Source organism: Cydia pomonella, chromosome 2, assembly GCF_033807575.1.
Source record: "Cydia pomonella isolate Wapato2018A chromosome 2, ilCydPomo1, whole genome shotgun sequence".
NCBI lineage: Eukaryota > Metazoa > Arthropoda > Insecta > Lepidoptera > Tortricidae > Cydia > Cydia pomonella.
Window position 1 is genome coordinate 36,852,389 of NC_084704.1, and position 18,307 is coordinate 36,870,695.

Here is an 18,307-nt window from a genome sequence, read left to right on the forward strand (position 1 = left end):
ATCAAATCTTATAGGTATACAATTTTACTGAATTGATTAGTAATGAGATTTGAATTTTGGGCTTCATCTTAGGATGAACCTATATGCGCGGGTTGCAGCGGAAACAGTTGCATTATTTTCTCAGGAGACGTATACTTGACAGTCTTCTTTAATAGTGAGTTGTAGAAAGTGCACTTATAGGGTAACTGCGCCTAATCGTCAATTGAGGGTTATTGGTATCGTAATCAACTTTCTTTCCTAGTAGGTAAGTAAAGGGACTACAGTTTAGGAGGGTAGGATAGGAATTTCTGAGACTATCCTCCATTCAAACTTGTTTGTTAAACTGTAGTAAGTAGGTAAGTAAACAAAACAGAATTTATTACAAATAATTTTATTATAAAGGGAACCATTGTAATTCGACAGAATTAATAATTACAACAATAATCACAAATTCAGTTTTATAAAAATGCCAAGTCACTTAATAAAAACCTTTTCATATTTGTATATTTGTGTACCTACTTTTCTGTGCATTCAAAATGAAAACCAAACTTATAATAATAGAACTAAATCTACAAAAACGTTCAAGAAAGGCGTCCTCTGGCACCAAACTGACGCAATATACATCAAAGTGAAACATTAAAACACACTTAAAATTAACAAGGCAAGTTAATTGAGTAAATCTATGCACCATTGTAGGTTGCGTCCTAAGCTGTTTTGGATCTGTTCATAATATTTTTAAAAACAATAATTTAAATTAAAATAAGTATTTTTCTTGTTATTGCATTGGCGGTGTACCATGAAAAACTAGCAATTCAATGAATATAGTTGCATAGTTGGCAGTTTAGAAAGTTTATAAATGTCTTCAAACAAAACACGTTATAAATAGGTGAGTACTTATTTTAAAGTGAATTACAACTTAATATTGTAGAATATTATTTAGCAAGAAGATATCTAGTTATTTTATAAAAATATCTTTCTCGAATGCAATTTAAGTACCTACTTATGAATTATAAAGGCCAAGTACACATATAGGTATACCACTAGTAAATGAAATCACTGAATTATGATTTACTAATTTGTCGTGCAATAAACATCTTACAAACTATCCTATGCAATACTGTTGTTTCTGCCCCACGCGCGCGGATAACTAAAAACTATGATGGTCGAGGATAACCTCAGACAACTTGACCGAGACGAGAATTCAACACGTCAAAGTTGTACCGGATGTACAGTACATTTAGAAAAAAAATGCAATTATAGTCGGACCAACATAACTTTGCGTGACATTTGCAATGACTAAGTGTGGCGAAGTCATAATTATAATGACGCCTCCACACTTTGTTCTATTCGAGTCTGTGAAAAGTTATCTGAGTCGGACTGTACTGTATAATATAAGGTGTATAATCGCGGCTTAACGTCTTTAGGGGAAGGCCTTTTCTCCTTAACGTTATCCCCATTTTCCTCTCTGGATATCAATATCTCTCTGAATGACATTAGGGTAATTATTTTTACATCATAAAAATAAAATAAATATCGTAAAAATTAGAAGCGAAAAACTAATTTCCTAAAACTATTCAAATGCTCTTAATTCTTATAATAATAAAAAATTCGAAAATAAAATCAATAGTAGGGGTAAATTGTGTCAACATATTTTTAATAATGTTAATATCCAGAGTGGAAAATGAGGAATCCGTTTGCATGAAAAGGCGATTTCTTGACGTTGGCCACGTTCATGGTACCGGTTACCTATTTTTCCTGTTACCTGTGATGGCCGATATTTTTACCCTTGTCAAGTCTTGCCTTGTCTAGTTGTCTGTGGTATAACAACCAAAACTTTTCGGGTGTACAATCAGAAAATTACATATATACAGGCTCAACTATATATATAAAATATTCATTCACTGGTTGCAAAACTCTGCTTAGCACTATTATCCATAAATGCATTTATTTTTCTGTCTGAGGTATTGCTTACCATGGCCTATATGGTTCAAAATATGAACCTTCTGCATATTACAATAGAGTCCATACATGGACTATTAACATATAACAAGTTATTTACTACATTTTATACAAATTTTACAAAAAGTATATCTGCGAACAAGTATCAAAGATAAAACGAAAATGGGTAGATAATAAATGCCTAAATGTACACAAAGTCTCTGTTTTTTTTGATAGTATTTATAATGACAAATCTAGTAATAATTTGTTCCAAGTACTATTTTAACATAATATAAGTACATCGTATTGTGACGAAATTAAATTAAGAATATTTATATTAAGTATCCAACACAATTTCAAATATTGCCTCACTAATATGTAACTATGGATTATTGATATTATAAATATTAAAATAACTTAAATGTCTTTTATATAATCAAATATTATGAGTAATCATAAGAAATAACATAGTTACCATACAACAATGAAAATTAAGTTAATAGATCTTTTTTTGTTTTATTTATATATATTAACTAGGAAATAATAAATTCGAGACACTTTCATAAAAAGATTAAAAATCCTATCATTCTCAATTTAGAAGGCAGTGTGGGAGAAAACGTGGCAACACATATGCTTAATAATAAGATCTAAAATTGTAATAACTTCCCTGTTCAAAAACGTAAAGATTTAAAATTGAATATAAAATTACGGTAAAACGTACGTTTTACGATGTCACAAATAAAAATGAAATTAACTGTTAAGTACTTACTTTAAGTACTTATTGTACATATTTACAATTTCAGTTTAAGGCTTCTTATGTATCATAAAGGGACCGAAATTGCCGCTGCCTGACGAAAAGGGTAACGTAAGAGTATATTTCAGTTGCAGATGTGTAGTAACCCTTCGCACCAGAGTAATCCACATTATTGTAATTGAATTATACTATTTTAATAATTATAACACCAAATCGACGTGCAATTTAGGAGGAGACATCGTTGGAGGGAACTGTAACATTAATAAACTATTACCATAGTTTATCTTCACGAGTTTTTTATGGCGTTACATAGTACGAATTTTCTAAAATATTTTTTAGGCCTCAAAGCTTAATCTATTAAATAAATGCCATTGTTTATTTTATGTGAGCGCGTAATAATATGAGCGGTCGCCTACATTAAGGTGGTCGATCGTCCTACATTACCAACACATGAGGTGTTACATAGATTTGAATCTTAATACTATTACGATACAGTTGCTTTTTAAACGACATTGTTGCTTTTACAAGCTAACACGGGAGCCGACCGCTCGCATAAAATAAACATTGTCTTTTGTTTAACAGATTAGGGTCTTAGACATAAAAATTATTCCAGAAAATCTATACTACAGCAAAAATGCAACTAGAGCCGGACTAAGCCAACTCTGCACGGCTTTTATATGGACAAATTGTGATAATGGCATGATTCATGTTTTATTATTTTTGCATGCTTAGCTTTGACATTATATTTGCACGGTTGCTTGCAAGCAAAATACATTGGTACCTGAATACATAAATAAATATAAATAAATTTGCATGTTATCAGCTACGTTCGTAGAGCGTAGCACGCGCTGGCACCGAATGTATTAAGACTTTCCTTACTGTTTTTGCAAATAAATATATTTGATTGATTATTGATTAATGTCAAATTTCTATGAAAATATGACGTCCATAATGACACTACCTCACTTTGTTCAGTTCAAGTCGATGCAGCGTTAGCATAGACGGTCTCTTCACTGACTTTCGAAATATGACTGTACACTGGACCCGTATCGTGATGTAACGAACATTCCCTACCACTGAAGAGAATTGATTGGAATACAGAGGTAAATTCTAAGAAAAAACGTGCCCCATAGATGGCGCTGTACTGCGCCATATGTTTTGCGGTCAATGATTTGTCAAACGTCAATTTTTGACAACCGCAAAATGTACGAAGCTGAACAGCGCCATCTCGTTTCCCTGTCAAATTCGAAGCACGAAATTGTCTTAGATTAAACGCATAGGATGGTATTAATCCTGACCAATTTCTCGGTCCAATGTTTATTTGCGTCTAACATTTTGCTTAATGAGAAAATGAGACGCAATGACATTAGACCAAGAGATGGGACAGGGTGAAAAAAAAAAAATAAAGGTTGAAACACTCTTACTCAATCAATGTATATTTGCCACTACTAAGTTGCACTCCGACTTGGCACTTGTGTGATCGTTCTCGACAAGATATTGCAACGCAGGTACCACTAATAAATACCCTAGAACAGCGACAAATAGCACCGTGTATTGCTTTGCCGGGGCACTGAGATCTACTACGACCTTTACATTGCATCTTGTGATGATAATACTATACTAGGATTACCTACCTTATACCCCACCTTGGTTTTATTAAAGAGAATTAGAAATAGAGGTGGATTTTCGAAGAAAATCTTGTAATCACAGTACATTTATTGGCATCTTTCGATACATGATTGAATCTTTTAGAGCGCCATTTGACTTTGATTCTTATTCTTTCACTGATATGTGTTAGATATCAAAAAGTGGCGCCATCTAATAGATCAAAGGCCAAAGGTATGGCGGCATCGGGTCGAGCAATGGCTCTACATCCTTTAGCCGATACCCGGTAACCTGGCGCCACTTTTTGATATTTAACAAATTAAACACATATCTGTGAAAGAATAAGGATCAAAGTCAATTGGCGTTGTAAAAATTTTAATCATGTATCGAAAGATGGCAGTAAATTTACTGTGACTACAAAATTTTCTCTGACAATCTACCTCTATTTCAAATTATCTTTAGTTTTAGCTTAAACCCAAGGATAAACTGTACACGTCTACGTTATGAGCGTTTGGCCCAAAGGTTCTTTAGGTCACGAGCTCAAGTGGAGGCTCATTAGAGATCGGTTTCAACAGTTTTTGTGTACTTTGATGCTGATACAAATCGACGTTTCTTCATCTCGATTCATTTCTTTTTACGATATAAGTATCTAAGACTGCGTGGATATGTTGCGACTTCATGACGACATCACTTTGTTGTCTTAACTGTGTTACAAATGATCTGGTAAGTTGTGGACGGGTTTATTAAAAGCTGCCATTGTTTGTATGATGATACCAATTGGTTAGCTTCCAGCAGACAAATTAAACTATATTTAACCAAAAACAAAAATAAATAAACTGTGTTTAATCATTAGCTTTTAGTTTTGACGTTTCATGTAGTTTCATGCTAAATAACTTGTCAGAAAACTCACCTATTGGTGATAGAGTTTGGATAAAATATGCCTGGCCAGATCCCGCAAGGATGTTCAGTTCACAGTCGATACCATTGTCACCAGGTCAGGATCTGATGATGGGATCCTAGCGAATTCGAGAGAACTCTTCGAGTATAAGACAGTTTTCAAAAGTCGAAGGTATTGTCATTAAATTTGAATCTGACAAGGGGATCCTAGAGAAATCAAGGGAATTCTTTAAATTTTAGAGTGAGGTGATCTGGTTATTTTTGACATTAATGTATGATTCCGGAATCGGGCCGCTCCGAAGCGCATTTTCAATGTGCTCATACATGTATGACAGAAGTGATGGAGTCCGTCCGGAGCCGTCCGCGTCCGCGAGCAGTCGACCGGCTTGCGGCCATAAAATTGTGAAATGCGCTCCGACTCCGCCCGTTCGGTGGGACACGTACATAACGCTTGATTTCTTCTTGGAAAACCACTCGTTGAAGTGTAACTGCTGAAAGACCAGAACTAGGCTGTTTTGTTTATAGCAGTGTAGTGGCCTAACTGACGAGCGGTCCTTAGCCATGCCGTAGAAGGAGTTCTTATCTTGCAGGAGCTGGTCGGACGGGAAGACATACCTGTCTATAGCGTTTCTATATGTTTAAGTGCACTTTTGATAGAGCCTTGAACATATATCCTCTCGGCAACCGATTTTTGGTAAAGAAAAACTGTTGAAAGACCATAAAAGATAGAAATTAGGTGGAATTTCAGTGAAATAGTAGGGTGGCCTAACTGACGAGGCCGGCGTCCTTGGCCATGCCGTAGAAGACGGAGTTCCTGTCCTGCAGCAGCTGGTCGGGCGGCGCGAACTCCACGAGCTGCCCCTTGTCCAGCACCATGACGCGCGTGGAGTCCAGGATGGTGTTGAGGCGGTGCGCGATGGTCAGCACGGTGCACGACGCAAACTCCGACCGGATCGTTTTCTGTGCACGACGATACCAATTCATTTTTGGTGAACGCTCAAAGAAATTTCCAGGATTTGAACTACTAGGCTAGGAAGCCATCCAAACTATCTTTAAAAAACTATTCTTAAAGTAAGATTCTAGCTTGCACTATGTTTAATAGCAAGACAATATTTTTTTGCCAACGGCGGCTCGGATATTTTGAAAGCCCTGAAGGCCTAGTCAAGATGCCAATCGCGCGCCAGGCACACGAGCCGCCGCTGCCCACGGAGAGTGCCTCACCTACACCACCTCCACCTCTAGCTCACCTGTATGAGCTCGTCGGTCTCCAGGTCCACGGCGGCAGTGGCCTCGTCCAGGACCAGGAGCGGCGTCTTGCGCAGCAGCGCGCGCGCCAGGCACACGAGCTGCCGCTGCCCACGGAGAGTGCCTCACCTACACCACCTCCACCTCTAGCTCACCTGTATGAGCTCGTCGGTCTCCAGGTCCACGGCGGCAGTGGCCTCGTCCAGGACCAGGAGCGGCGTCTTGCGCAGCAGCGCGCGCGCCAGGCACACGAGCTGCCGCTGCCCACGGAGAGTGCCTCACCTACACCACCTCCACCTCTAGCTCACCTGTATGAGCTCGTCGGTCTCCAGGTCCACGGCGGCAGTGGCCTCGTCCAGGACCAGGAGCGGCGTCTTGCGCAGCAGCGCGCGCGCCAGGCACACGAGCTGCCGCTGGCCCACGGAGAGTGCCTCACCTACACCACCTCCACCTCTAGCTCACCTGTATGAGCTCGTCGGTCTCCAGGTCCACGGCGGCAGTGGCCTCGTCCAGGACCAGGAGCGGCGTCTTGCGCAGCAGCGCGCGCGCCAGGCACACGAGCTGCCGCTGCCCACGGAGAGTGCCTCACCTACACCACCTCCACCTCTAGCTCACCTGTATGAGCTCGTCGGTCTCCAGGTCCACGGCGGCAGTGGCCTCGTCCAGGACCAGGAGCGGCGTCTTGCGCAGCAGCGCGCGCGCCAGGCACACGAGCTGCCGCTGCCCACGGAGAGTGCCTCACCTACACCACCTCCACCTCTAGCTCACCTGTATGAGCTCGTCGGTCTCCAGGTCCACGGCGGCAGTGGCCTCGTCCAGGACCAGGAGCGGCGTCTTGCGCAGCAGCGCGCGCGCCAGGCACACGAGCTGCCGCTGCCCACGGAGAGTGCCTCACCTACACCACCTCCACCTCTAGCTCACCTGTATGAGCTCGTCGGTCTCCAGGTCCACGGCGGCAGTGGCCTCGTCCAGGACCAGGAGCGGCGTCTTGCGCAGCAGCGCGCGCGCCAGGCACACGAGCTGCCGCTGCCCACGGAGAGTGCCTCACCTACACCACCTCCACCTCTAGCTCACCTGTATGAGCTCGTCGGTCTCCAGGTCCACGGCGGCAGTGGCCTCGTCCAGGACCAGGAGCGGCGTCTTGCGCAGCAGCGCGCGCGCCAGGCACACGAGCTGCCGCTGCCCACGGAGAGTGCCTCACCTACACCACCTCCACCTCTAGCTCACCTGTATGAGCTCGTCGGTCTCCAGGTCCACGGCGGCAGTGGCCTCGTCCAGGACCAGGAGCGGCGTCTTGCGCAGCAGCGCGCGCGCCAGGCACACGAGCTGCCGCTGCCCACGGAGAGTGCCTCACCTACACCACCTCCACCTCTAGCTCACCTGTATGAGCTCGTCGGTCTCCAGGTCCACGGCGGCAGTGGCCTCGTCCAGGACCAGGAGCGGCGTCTTGCGCAGCAGCGCGCGCGCCAGGCACACGAGCTGCCGCTGGCCCACGGAGAGGTTCTCGCCGCCCTCGGATATCTCATGTCGCAAACCTGCTGATAGACCTGCAGACGAAAACAATAATCTAGTCGTGGTATACTTTGTTAGGTACAAAAAAAAACATAATTAGTAAAGACCAACCTTGCACAAAGTTTTTCAAATGCGCGTGCTCGAGCGACCGCCAGATGTCGTCGTCGGAGTAGGCGTCGAAGGGGTCCAGGTTCATGCGCAGCGTGCCCGAGAACAGCACGGGGTCCTGCGGGATGATGGTGATGCGCGAGCGCAGCTGGTGCAGCCCGATGGTGGAGATGTCGATGCCGTCGATTAAGATGCGGCCGCTTATGGCTTCTACGATTCTGTAAGGAGTAAATGAATTTGCATTTTTATTTGTTTGTGACGCTGACGACCGACCGAAAATAGTAAGTTTAAATTCTGACTAGGGATCCGCCAGGATTACACAGGTAAACTTTCGCATGAAAAACGGAGGTTTTGGAGTTTATCACGAACACAACAGACAGACGCGGTGGGGGAATTGGAAGATGTTTTGTTAAGTTTCTTTTGTATTTACATCTAAACATCTAACGTACGTTTCCGTTTAATAAAGCTTCTAGTTCACTGTATGCCTTTCTTTCTAATAAACATAGATATTGTTAAGACATTGATTTGAGTTGTGTAAGATCTCCCACGTCATGTAGCACTACTGGGTAGCGTATTTGGTCTCACACGGAGTTCAGCCTATACCTTGAACATATGCTTACGTTGAGGCATACCGTTGGGCCTTTTGACCTCTGACTCCACGATATCTATCCATTTTTAGCGAATATTCGAGATAGAGATATCACCCACATCTGGCTACTATAATACCTGAAGAGTGTGAGCGTGGACTTGTCGGTGCCTGTTATTCCTACTATTCCGAGCTTGTCTCTAGATGATAGATGACACGGCACAGGTGATGCTTGGGACAGTAGTGTACCTAAATAGTCCCAGCAAGAGCGTGGCCTTAACGGCGTCTGTTGTCCCGGTTATTCCGAGATTGTCTCCGACTTATGACCCATCTTTGTCCTCCTGCAGTAGATTCTCGATCGATTTAGTCTACTATAGAGATAAAACAGTTCAGTTACCTGAACAGGCCCAGCGTGAGCCTGGACTTGTCGGTGCCTGTTGTCTCCGACTTACGACCCTGGATATTTGAGTCCCCATCTCTGTTGTCCTGATTCTCGATTGATTTAGTCTCGTATAGAGATGTTAGGTTAGTGTAGTTACCGGAACAGGCCCAGCGTGAGCGTGGACTTGCCGGCGCCGGTGCGGCCCACGATGCCGAGCTTGTCCCTGGGCGCCACGGCGCACGTGACGCCGCGCAGCGCGGGCTCGCCGGCCCGGTAGTCTCGTATAGAGATGTTAGGTTAGTGTAGTTACCGGAACAGGCCCAGCGTGAGCGTGGACTTGCCGGCGCCGGTGCGGCCCACGATGCCGAGCTTGTCCCTGGGCGCCACGGCGCACGTGACGCCGCGCAGCGCGGGCTCGCCGGCCCGGTAGTCTCGTATAGAGATGTTAGGTTAGTGTAGTTACCGGAACAGGCCCAGCGTGAGCGTGGACTTGCCGGCGCCGGTGCGGCCCACGATGCCGAGCTTGTCCCTGGGCGCCACGGCGCACGTGACGCCGCGCAGCGCGGGCTCGCCGGCCCGGTAGTCTCGTATAGAGATGTTAGGTTAGTGTAGTTACCGGAACAGGCCCAGCGTGAGCGTGGACTTGCCGGCGCCGGTGCGGCCCACGATGCCGAGCTTGTCCCTGGGCGCCACGGCGCACGTGACGCCGCGCAGCGCGGGCTCGCCGGCCCGGTAGTCTCGTATAGAGATGTTAGGTTAGTGTAGTTACCGGAACAGGCCCAGCGTGAGCGTGGACTTGCCGGCGCCGGTGCGGCCCACGATGCCGAGCTTGTCCCTGGGCGCCACGGCGCACGTGACGCCGCGCAGCGCGGGCTCGCCGGCCCGGTAGTCTCGTATAGAGATGTTAGGTTAGTGTAGTTACCGGAACAGGCCCAGCGTGAGCGTGGACTTGCCGGCGCCGGTGCGGCCCACGATGCCGAGCTTGTCCCTGGGCGCCACGGCGCACGTGACGCCGCGCAGCGCGGGCTCGCCGGCCCGGTAGTCTCGTATAGAGATGTTAGGTTAGTGTAGTTACCGGAACAGGCCCAGCGTGAGCGTGGACTTGCCGGCGCCGGTGCGGCCCACGATGCCGAGCTTGTCCCTGGGCGCCACGGCGCACGTGACGCCGCGCAGCGCGGGCTCGCCGGCCCGGTAGTCTCGTATAGAGATGTTAGGTTAGTGTAGTTACCGGAACAGGCCCAGCGTGAGCGTGGACTTGCCGGCGCCGGTGCGGCCCACGATGCCGAGCTTGTCCCTGGGCGCCACGGCGCACGTGACGCCGCGCAGCGCGGGCTCGCCGGCCCGGTAGTCTCGTATAGAGATGTTAGGTTAGTGTAGTTACCGGAACAGGCCCAGCGTGAGCGTGGACTTGCCGGCGCCGGTGCGGCCCACGATGCCGAGCTTGTCCCTGGGCGCCACGGCGCACGTGACGCCGCGCAGCGCGGGCTCGCCGGCCCGGTAGTCTCGTATAGAGATGTTAGGTTAGTGTAGTTACCGGAACAGGCCCAGCGTGAGCGTGGACTTGCCGGCGCCGGTGCGGCCCACGATGCCGAGCTTGTCCCTGGGCGCCACGGCGCACGTGACGCCGCGCAGCGCGGGCTCGCCGGCCCGGTAGTCTCGTATAGAGATGTTAGGTTAGTGTAGTTACCGGAACAGGCCCAGCGTGAGCGTGGACTTGCCGGCGCCGGTGCGGCCCACGATGCCGAGCTTGTCCCTGGGCGCCACGGCGCACGTGACGCCGCGCAGCGCGGGCTCGCCGGCCCGGTAGTCTCGTATAGAGATGTTAGGTTAGTGTAGTTACCGGAACAGGCCCAGCGTGAGCGTGGACTTGCCGGCGCCGGTGCGGCCCACGATGCCGAGCTTGTCCCTGGGCGCCACGGCGCACGTGACGCCGCGCAGCGCGGGCTCGCCGGCCCGGTAGTCTCGTATAGAGATGTTAGGTTAGTGTAGTTACCGGAACAGGCCCAGCGTGAGCGTGGACTTGCCGGCGCCGGTGCGGCCCACGATGCCGAGCTTGTCCCTGGGCGCCACGGCGCACGTGACGCCGCGCAGCGCGGGCTCGCCGGCCCGGTAGTCTCGTATAGAGATGTTAGGTTAGTGTAGTTACCGGAACAGGCCCAGCGTGAGCGTGGACTTGCCGGCGCCGGTGCGGCCCACGATGCCGAGCTTGTCCCTGGGCGCCACGGCGCACGTGACGCCGCGCAGCGCGGGCTCGCCGGCCCGGTAGTCTCGTATAGAGATGTTAGGTTAGTGTAGTTACCGGAACAGGCCCAGCGTGAGCGTGGACTTGCCGGCGCCGGTGCGGCCCACGATGCCGAGCTTGTCCCTGGGCGCCACGGCGCACGTGACGCCGCGCAGCGCGGGCTCGCCGGCCCGGTAGTCTCGTATAGAGATGTTAGGTTAGTGTAGTTACCGGAACAGGCCCAGCGTGAGCGTGGACTTGCCGGCGCCGGTGCGGCCCACGATGCCGAGCTTGTCCCTGGGCGCCACGGCGCACGTGACGCCGCGCAGCGCGGGCTCGCCGGCCCGGTAGTCTCGTATAGAGATGTTAGGTTAGTGTAGTTACCGGAACAGGCCCAGCGTGAGCGTGGACTTGCCGGCGCCGGTGCGGCCCACGATGCCGAGCTTGTCCCTGGGCGCCACGGCGCACGTGACGCCGCGCAGCGCGGGCTCGCCGGCCCGGTAGTCTCGTATAGAGATGTTAGGTTAGTGTAGTTACCGGAACAGGCCCAGCGTGAGCGTGGACTTGCCGGCGCCGGTGCGGCCCACGATGCCGAGCTTGTCCCTGGGCGCCACGGCGCACGTGACGCCGCGCAGCGCGGGCTCGCCGGCCCGGTAGTCTCGTATAGAGATGTTAGGTTAGTGTAGTTACCGGAACAGGCCCAGCGTGAGCGTGGACTTGCCGGCGCCGGTGCGGCCCACGATGCCGAGCTTGTCCCTGGGCGCCACGGCGCACGTGACGCCGCGCAGCGCGGGCTCGCCGGCCCGGTAGTCTCGTATAGAGATGTTAGGTTAGTGTAGTTACCGGAACAGGCCCAGCGTGAGCGTGGACTTGCCGGCGCCGGTGCGGCCCACGATGCCGAGCTTGTCCCTGGGCGCCACGGCGCACGTGACGCCGCGCAGCGCGGGCTCGCCGGCCCGGTAGTCTCGTATAGAGATGTTAGGTTAGTGTAGTTACCGGAACAGGCCCAGCGTGAGCGTGGACTTGCCGGCGCCGGTGCGGCCCACGATGCCGAGCTTGTCCCTGGGCGCCACGGCGCACGTGACGCCGCGCAGCGCGGGCTCGCCGGCCCGGTAGTCTCGTATAGAGATGTTAGGTTAGTGTAGTTACCGGAACAGGCCCAGCGTGAGCGTGGACTTGCCGGCGCCGGTGCGGCCCACGATGCCGAGCTTGTCCCTGGGCGCCACGGCGCACGTGACGCCGCGCAGCGCGGGCTCGCCGGCCCGGTAGTCTCGTATAGAGATGTTAGGTTAGTGTAGTTACCGGAACAGGCCCAGCGTGAGCGTGGACTTGCCGGCGCCGGTGCGGCCCACGATGCCGAGCTTGTCCCTGGGCGCCACGGCGCACGTGACGCCGCGCAGCGCGGGCTCGCCGGCCCGGTAGTCTCGTATAGAGATGTTAGGTTAGTGTAGTTACCGGAACAGGCCCAGCGTGAGCGTGGACTTGCCGGCGCCGGTGCGGCCCACGATGCCGAGCTTGTCCCTGGGCGCCACGGCGCACGTGACGCCGCGCAGCGCGGGCTCGCCGGCCCGGTAGTCTCGTATAGAGATGTTAGGTTAGTGTAGTTACCGGAACAGGCCCAGCGTGAGCGTGGACTTGCCGGCGCCGGTGCGGCCCACGATGCCGAGCTTGTCCCTGGGCGCCACGGCGCACGTGACGCCGCGCAGCGCGGGCTCGCCGGCCCGGTAGTCTCGTATAGAGATGTTAGGTTAGTGTAGTTACCGGAACAGGCCCAGCGTGAGCGTGGACTTGCCGGCGCCGGTGCGGCCCACGATGCCGAGCTTGTCCCTGGGCGCCACGGCGCACGTGACGCCGCGCAGCGCGGGCTCGCCGGCCCGGTAGTCTCGTATAGAGATGTTAGGTTAGTGTAGTTACCGGAACAGGCCCAGCGTGAGCGTGGACTTGCCGGCGCCGGTGCGGCCCACGATGCCGAGCTTGTCCCTGGGCGCCACGGCGCACGTGACGCCGCGCAGCGCGGGCTCGCCGGCCCGGTAGTCTCGTATAGAGATGTTAGGTTAGTGTAGTTACCGGAACAGGCCCAGCGTGAGCGTGGACTTGCCGGCGCCGGTGCGGCCCACGATGCCGAGCTTGTCCCTGGGCGCCACGGCGCACGTGACGCCGCGCAGCGCGGGCTCGCCGGCCCGGTAGTCTCGTATAGAGATGTTAGGTTAGTGTAGTTACCGGAACAGGCCCAGCGTGAGCGTGGACTTGCCGGCGCCGGTGCGGCCCACGATGCCGAGCTTGTCCCTGGGCGCCACGGCGCACGTGACGCCGCGCAGCGCGGGCTCGCCGGCCCGGTAGTCTCGTATAGAGATGTTAGGTTAGTGTAGTTACCGGAACAGGCCCAGCGTGAGCGTGGACTTGCCGGCGCCGGTGCGGCCCACGATGCCGAGCTTGTCCCTGGGCGCCACGGCGCACGTGACGCCGCGCAGCGCGGGCTCGCCGGCCCGGTAGCCCAGCGTCAGCCCCTCCAGCTGCAGCGCGCCCGTCTCCGGCCACGTCGAGCCCGGCCCCTTCTCCACCGTCCACACGGCTTCCTGTCACAACCATTAAAATTATATACCCCCCTGTTCATAAAACTTAGCGAACCTTTCTTCAATGTGGTCGCTTTCTAGCTAAATGACAAAATGATACACGTACAAACACTTGTTAAGGAATGAACGATAATGGCGAATTATTAGAAAGCAGAGTATAAAGAATAATTATGTATATAAATTAAAGTAACCGAGTTGATGAAGCTAAAACTTTCAAAACTAAACAGTCTAGAATGAAGAGCCTGAAAAGAGTCAAACCTGCGGCGTTTCAGCGTATTCCTTTATTCTTTCTACTGCAACGATGTTTGTTTCCACTTCAGATGTCATCCTCACCAACCAATTAAGAGTTTGAGTGATCTGTGAATAACACATTCTACATTATTTATACTGACTACCGCCAATTTCATCCGAAACTTTACAAACCAAAATATTGTGTGAAATCGATGGAACATCGCTTGACGAAACCATCACTGTGGGGTTTGAAATGCGATAGGCACATCGACAAGTTGTGCAGCAGAATAGCTAGTGCCTGCTTCGCTCTAAGCCGAGTTGCTAGAACAGTGACTCTAGAGGTTGCCCGTACGTGTTACTTTGCTACCGTACAGTCTCTGTTGCAATATGGGGCTGAACTCTGGGGTCGCTGTGCCAAATGGGAAAGTATTTCCCTTGCAAAAACGCGCCATTAGAATCCCTGCACGAGTACCAATTGATACACCAGATAAACCCCTTTTTAAAGAGTTAGGCATACTTAAGTTTACGTATGTGAAAATATTCAAACGTATAAAATAAATGGCGTGGCACCCATACATGGGCACAATACTCGAAATGCAGATAAGCTATGTAGATAGATATAGGGACTGATTCCCACGCCACGGTCGACGTCGTCGTCGAAGATGATGCGGTAGCCAGCTCCTGTGGTACCTGCAGCGCGTAGCTGACGGAGAGGCCGACGATGCCAGGGTCGACGTCCTCCCTGCCGAGCACGGCGAACAGCGCGGCGCAGAAGATGATAAGGTTGCCGATCATCTCGAGCCGCACCGCGAGCCAGCGGTTGGCGATGCAGCTCGGGTAGTAGCAGGACTGGTTGTGGTCAACGCCGCGTTCAGACTCCTCCACAAATCTATATGAACATGGCGAATAAATTCGGTTTAAAAGTCACTTCAAAATTACCTCCAACTTTAGGAGGTAATTTTGAAGTGACTTATTATCTGGATGGATTTAAAATCGATATCAAATGTTTCGAATAACTCAAATCGTTTTTGAATATCGGCGACCACGACACGGGTTCCATTCGCTTTAGCTGACACGCTGTCGCATAGAACCATTGGATCACGTAGGTCAAATCTAAACCAATAATATGTTCCTCACCTCTGTGTGACTCCATAAGCGCGTATAGTGGTCGCGCCCGTAATACTCTCTCCGAAGTGCGAGAATATCGGCGACCGCGACACGGACTCGAGTCTTTTCAACTGCCGCGAGGTGGACACGTAGAACCTCTGGATGACGTAGTAGAGGACACCCACGGGTATGATAACGCCCAAGAAGATGGGCGTGGATACGCTGATGACGAATAACGTTCCGAGGACCTGGTTTAGAAGTACGGTTAGCGGTTGTTTTTATTAACACATTCATTGCTATATCCCGCTTTGTAGAGGAAAGCGACTGTACAAATAGAGAACCCGCTGAGCGGGTTCCGGGCACTCAATGTGTTAATTAATTACCAGCGCGAGCTACGCGCTAGCCGATAACAAGGGAAAAACCGTAACCGAAATGCGCCTACGAACAGAGAACCCGCCTAGCTGGTCGTTGGCAGAGAATGAAGTTGCTAAAGAGAAGAGTGGACGTTCGAGCGGGGCGTGCGGCGCGGCGTCTATATTAAACAAACAAACACAAATATTTATGCAATGCGAACGGCCTGAGTGCACGCTACTTAGATATTTTGGGCGCTCGACGCAATGCTGCACGCCCCGCCGAAGTGCCGATGGAAGCTACCAGCGAGCTATAGGCGAGTTTTTTTCGCGGTCGAATGTTGTCTCACTGAATAAGTAGCCACAATGCTACTCTTTTAATATTCTTTAGAGAGGAGGCAGAATTTTGCTACGAAGCTATACCATGATTTGACCATCGATCAGACCAAAAAAATGTTTCCTAGCATTTTCATGAGTAGTTATTAAAAGAGGAGCATTTCGTGAATGACACTCAGTTATATTCTTCCTTCACTATACTATACAGTGTGTCCCTAGCCATAGGACAAAGTCGAAAGGTACATATGCATTAGGGTATTTAGAACCAGTGTACAAAGTATCATAACAGCCGGTGTAGCGGTTTCGAAGAAATTAACAAATTACTAATTTTTACTTTGGAGCAGCCTGTATGTGTTAGTAGCTCCTAAGGTAATATCCTTAAAGAATAGTATGGAACCTTCTTCAACCTTTTTGATTATCTTTTTTTATTTATGACACTAATAAGCTTCTGACTTTTGAAAAATGTCATCATTATCAAATATTTCGAACAAATTGTCAAAAACACTGCTAAAGATTAACATAGTGTGTTTCTTTTTGTTGTCAATTATTTCAAATAACTTTTGTTCGAAAAATATATTTTTATTTTTTGGTATTATTAAAAAAATATTAACGTTAGAGCATTCCTGAGAAGTAACCCTACGTGGGATTTCAGGGTTTGTCCAATGGCTAAGGTCACCCTGTATATATTGTTTTTTTTTTTTTAGGATTAGAAAATCTGCACTGCAAAATCTGCAGTGCTTGAGAATGGAGACCTAGGCTCTCCGAAACATGCCGCGCGAGTGACTAAAACACGTGAATGTAAACCGTAAAGTTAGTTTAAAGTATGTACCTAGGGTGCAATAAACTTTGGTGTGCTGAGATTGTTAACTTAACAGTTAGTTTTCTGTGATATATCAACAGTTATCTCGCGAACCCATTGACAATATTTGTTTGCTGTTCATGAAGAAGGGAACCAAAATACGTTTTTGGTATGTTAAACGTCAGTGCGTTGATCATTATCACCAGTTTGTAAATATGGTGTTTATAGGATAAACAATTATACTTAATTGTTAGTGAGTAAATTGGGATCAGTTTATACAATGTCCCCATATTAACTTAAAGCCTTAACGATGAAATTTCAGCCACCAGTCATACTCTGTGTACTTTATAGGTCATACTGAACAACATTAATTATGGAACTAATGCCGACATCACGAAAAAAAAATTCGAAGTCCCATAGAAATCAGCGGAATCGCATCAGCCGGAATGTATGAAACAGCAAATATTTTTTTCGCAATTTCGGTATTGGTCCCATGATAGTTGTTCAAAATTACCTATAAAATCACTACGCAGAGTATGGTTGGTGGTAAAAAATTCCCCCTGTATATTAGCCACATTAGTGAAAGGCGACAGCGAACTTCGTGTCGTAGTTGTGCAATATAAAGATAATAGACCGCCTCTCCGTCCCCTTTTTTAACCTTTTAACCACTGAAAACGTCAAATGACGCCCGCGGCTACAGTGCAATATCAACGTTCGTGCATCCCGACAAGGTTCACAATGACGCGCCGCATATGATAACTGTGGCGTTTAAAGTGTTCAAATCGCCTGGAAATACACTGACACATTGTACTCTGGAGTATTTTAGCACAAATTTCTATAAAGATATATAAATAAAGTAACAAGAAGCGAACATAAACATATGCACATCCATCCATCCACCGTTTGTAATAGAATAAACATATCCCAGAGATATATGTATGTATACGCATATACTCTGCCGTTTTCCGAGATAAAAAGAAATCTTATTTTTAAAAAAACATTTTTTTAACTACTTCATCTAACATAATATCTGTTTTATGATAGACTTGATGAGTTTATGACAAAACACGGGCTAACCTCAAAACAATATATTGGTATAAAATATTAACAATATATGACAATTAAGACAAAAAAATACTAGCGTAAAAAAAAAACTAACGGTAGATAACATAGTATTTTACAACTTTTTGACGGTCCGGTGTAAATGACGACCAAAGTTGATAGTTAAATCCCCTATTTTAATTTAAACGTTTTTTTTTAATATATTTATTTTGTAATATCGCTGGAGATAGTGCACTACCGCGTAACTAACAAATGCAGTAAGCTCCAATTTCTTTGTGCATTGTTTGAATTTCGAACTCTTTCGACTTCGTTAGTTACGCTGTATTGCACTAACCCCGATGATACACAAGTAGCGCGCCCGACCCTTCGCCTTTCCGTACCACTTCACTAATTATAAATAAAAATAATAAATATTATAGGGACATTCTTATACAAAATGACTAAGTCCCACGGTAAGCCAAGAAGGCTTGTGTTGTGGGTACTCAGACAACGATATATATAATATACAAATACTTAAAGACATAGAAAACGTCCATGACTCAGGATCAAATATCTGTGCTCATCACACAAATAAATGCCCTTACCGGGGTTCGAACCCGGGACCATCGGCTTCATAGGCAGG

The 18,307-nt window shown here is 48.6% G+C and overlaps 1 protein-coding gene across 1 annotated transcript in view; it reads right to left on the bottom strand.

The window, feature by feature from the left end:
• Positions 1–354: 354 nt before the first annotated feature.
• The window catches only part of LOC133515534 (ATP-binding cassette sub-family C member 3), a 92,138-nt gene continuing 74,185 nt past the window's right edge, over positions 355–18,307 (bottom strand). The window contains exons 22-28 of the mRNA XM_061848082.1: positions 15,169–15,386; positions 14,722–14,920; positions 14,059–14,157; positions 13,601–13,803; positions 8,042–8,256; positions 7,799–7,965; positions 355–6,133 (exon numbers count right to left, since the gene is read on the bottom strand). Coding sequence (XP_061704066.1) covers positions 5,939–6,133; positions 7,799–7,965; positions 8,042–8,256; positions 13,601–13,803; positions 14,059–14,157; positions 14,722–14,920; positions 15,169–15,386 — 1,296 coding nt within the window. The 3' untranslated portion in view covers positions 355–5,938. The remainder of the gene's footprint in view (positions 6,134–7,798; positions 7,966–8,041; positions 8,257–13,600; positions 13,804–14,058; positions 14,158–14,721; positions 14,921–15,168; positions 15,387–18,307) is intronic.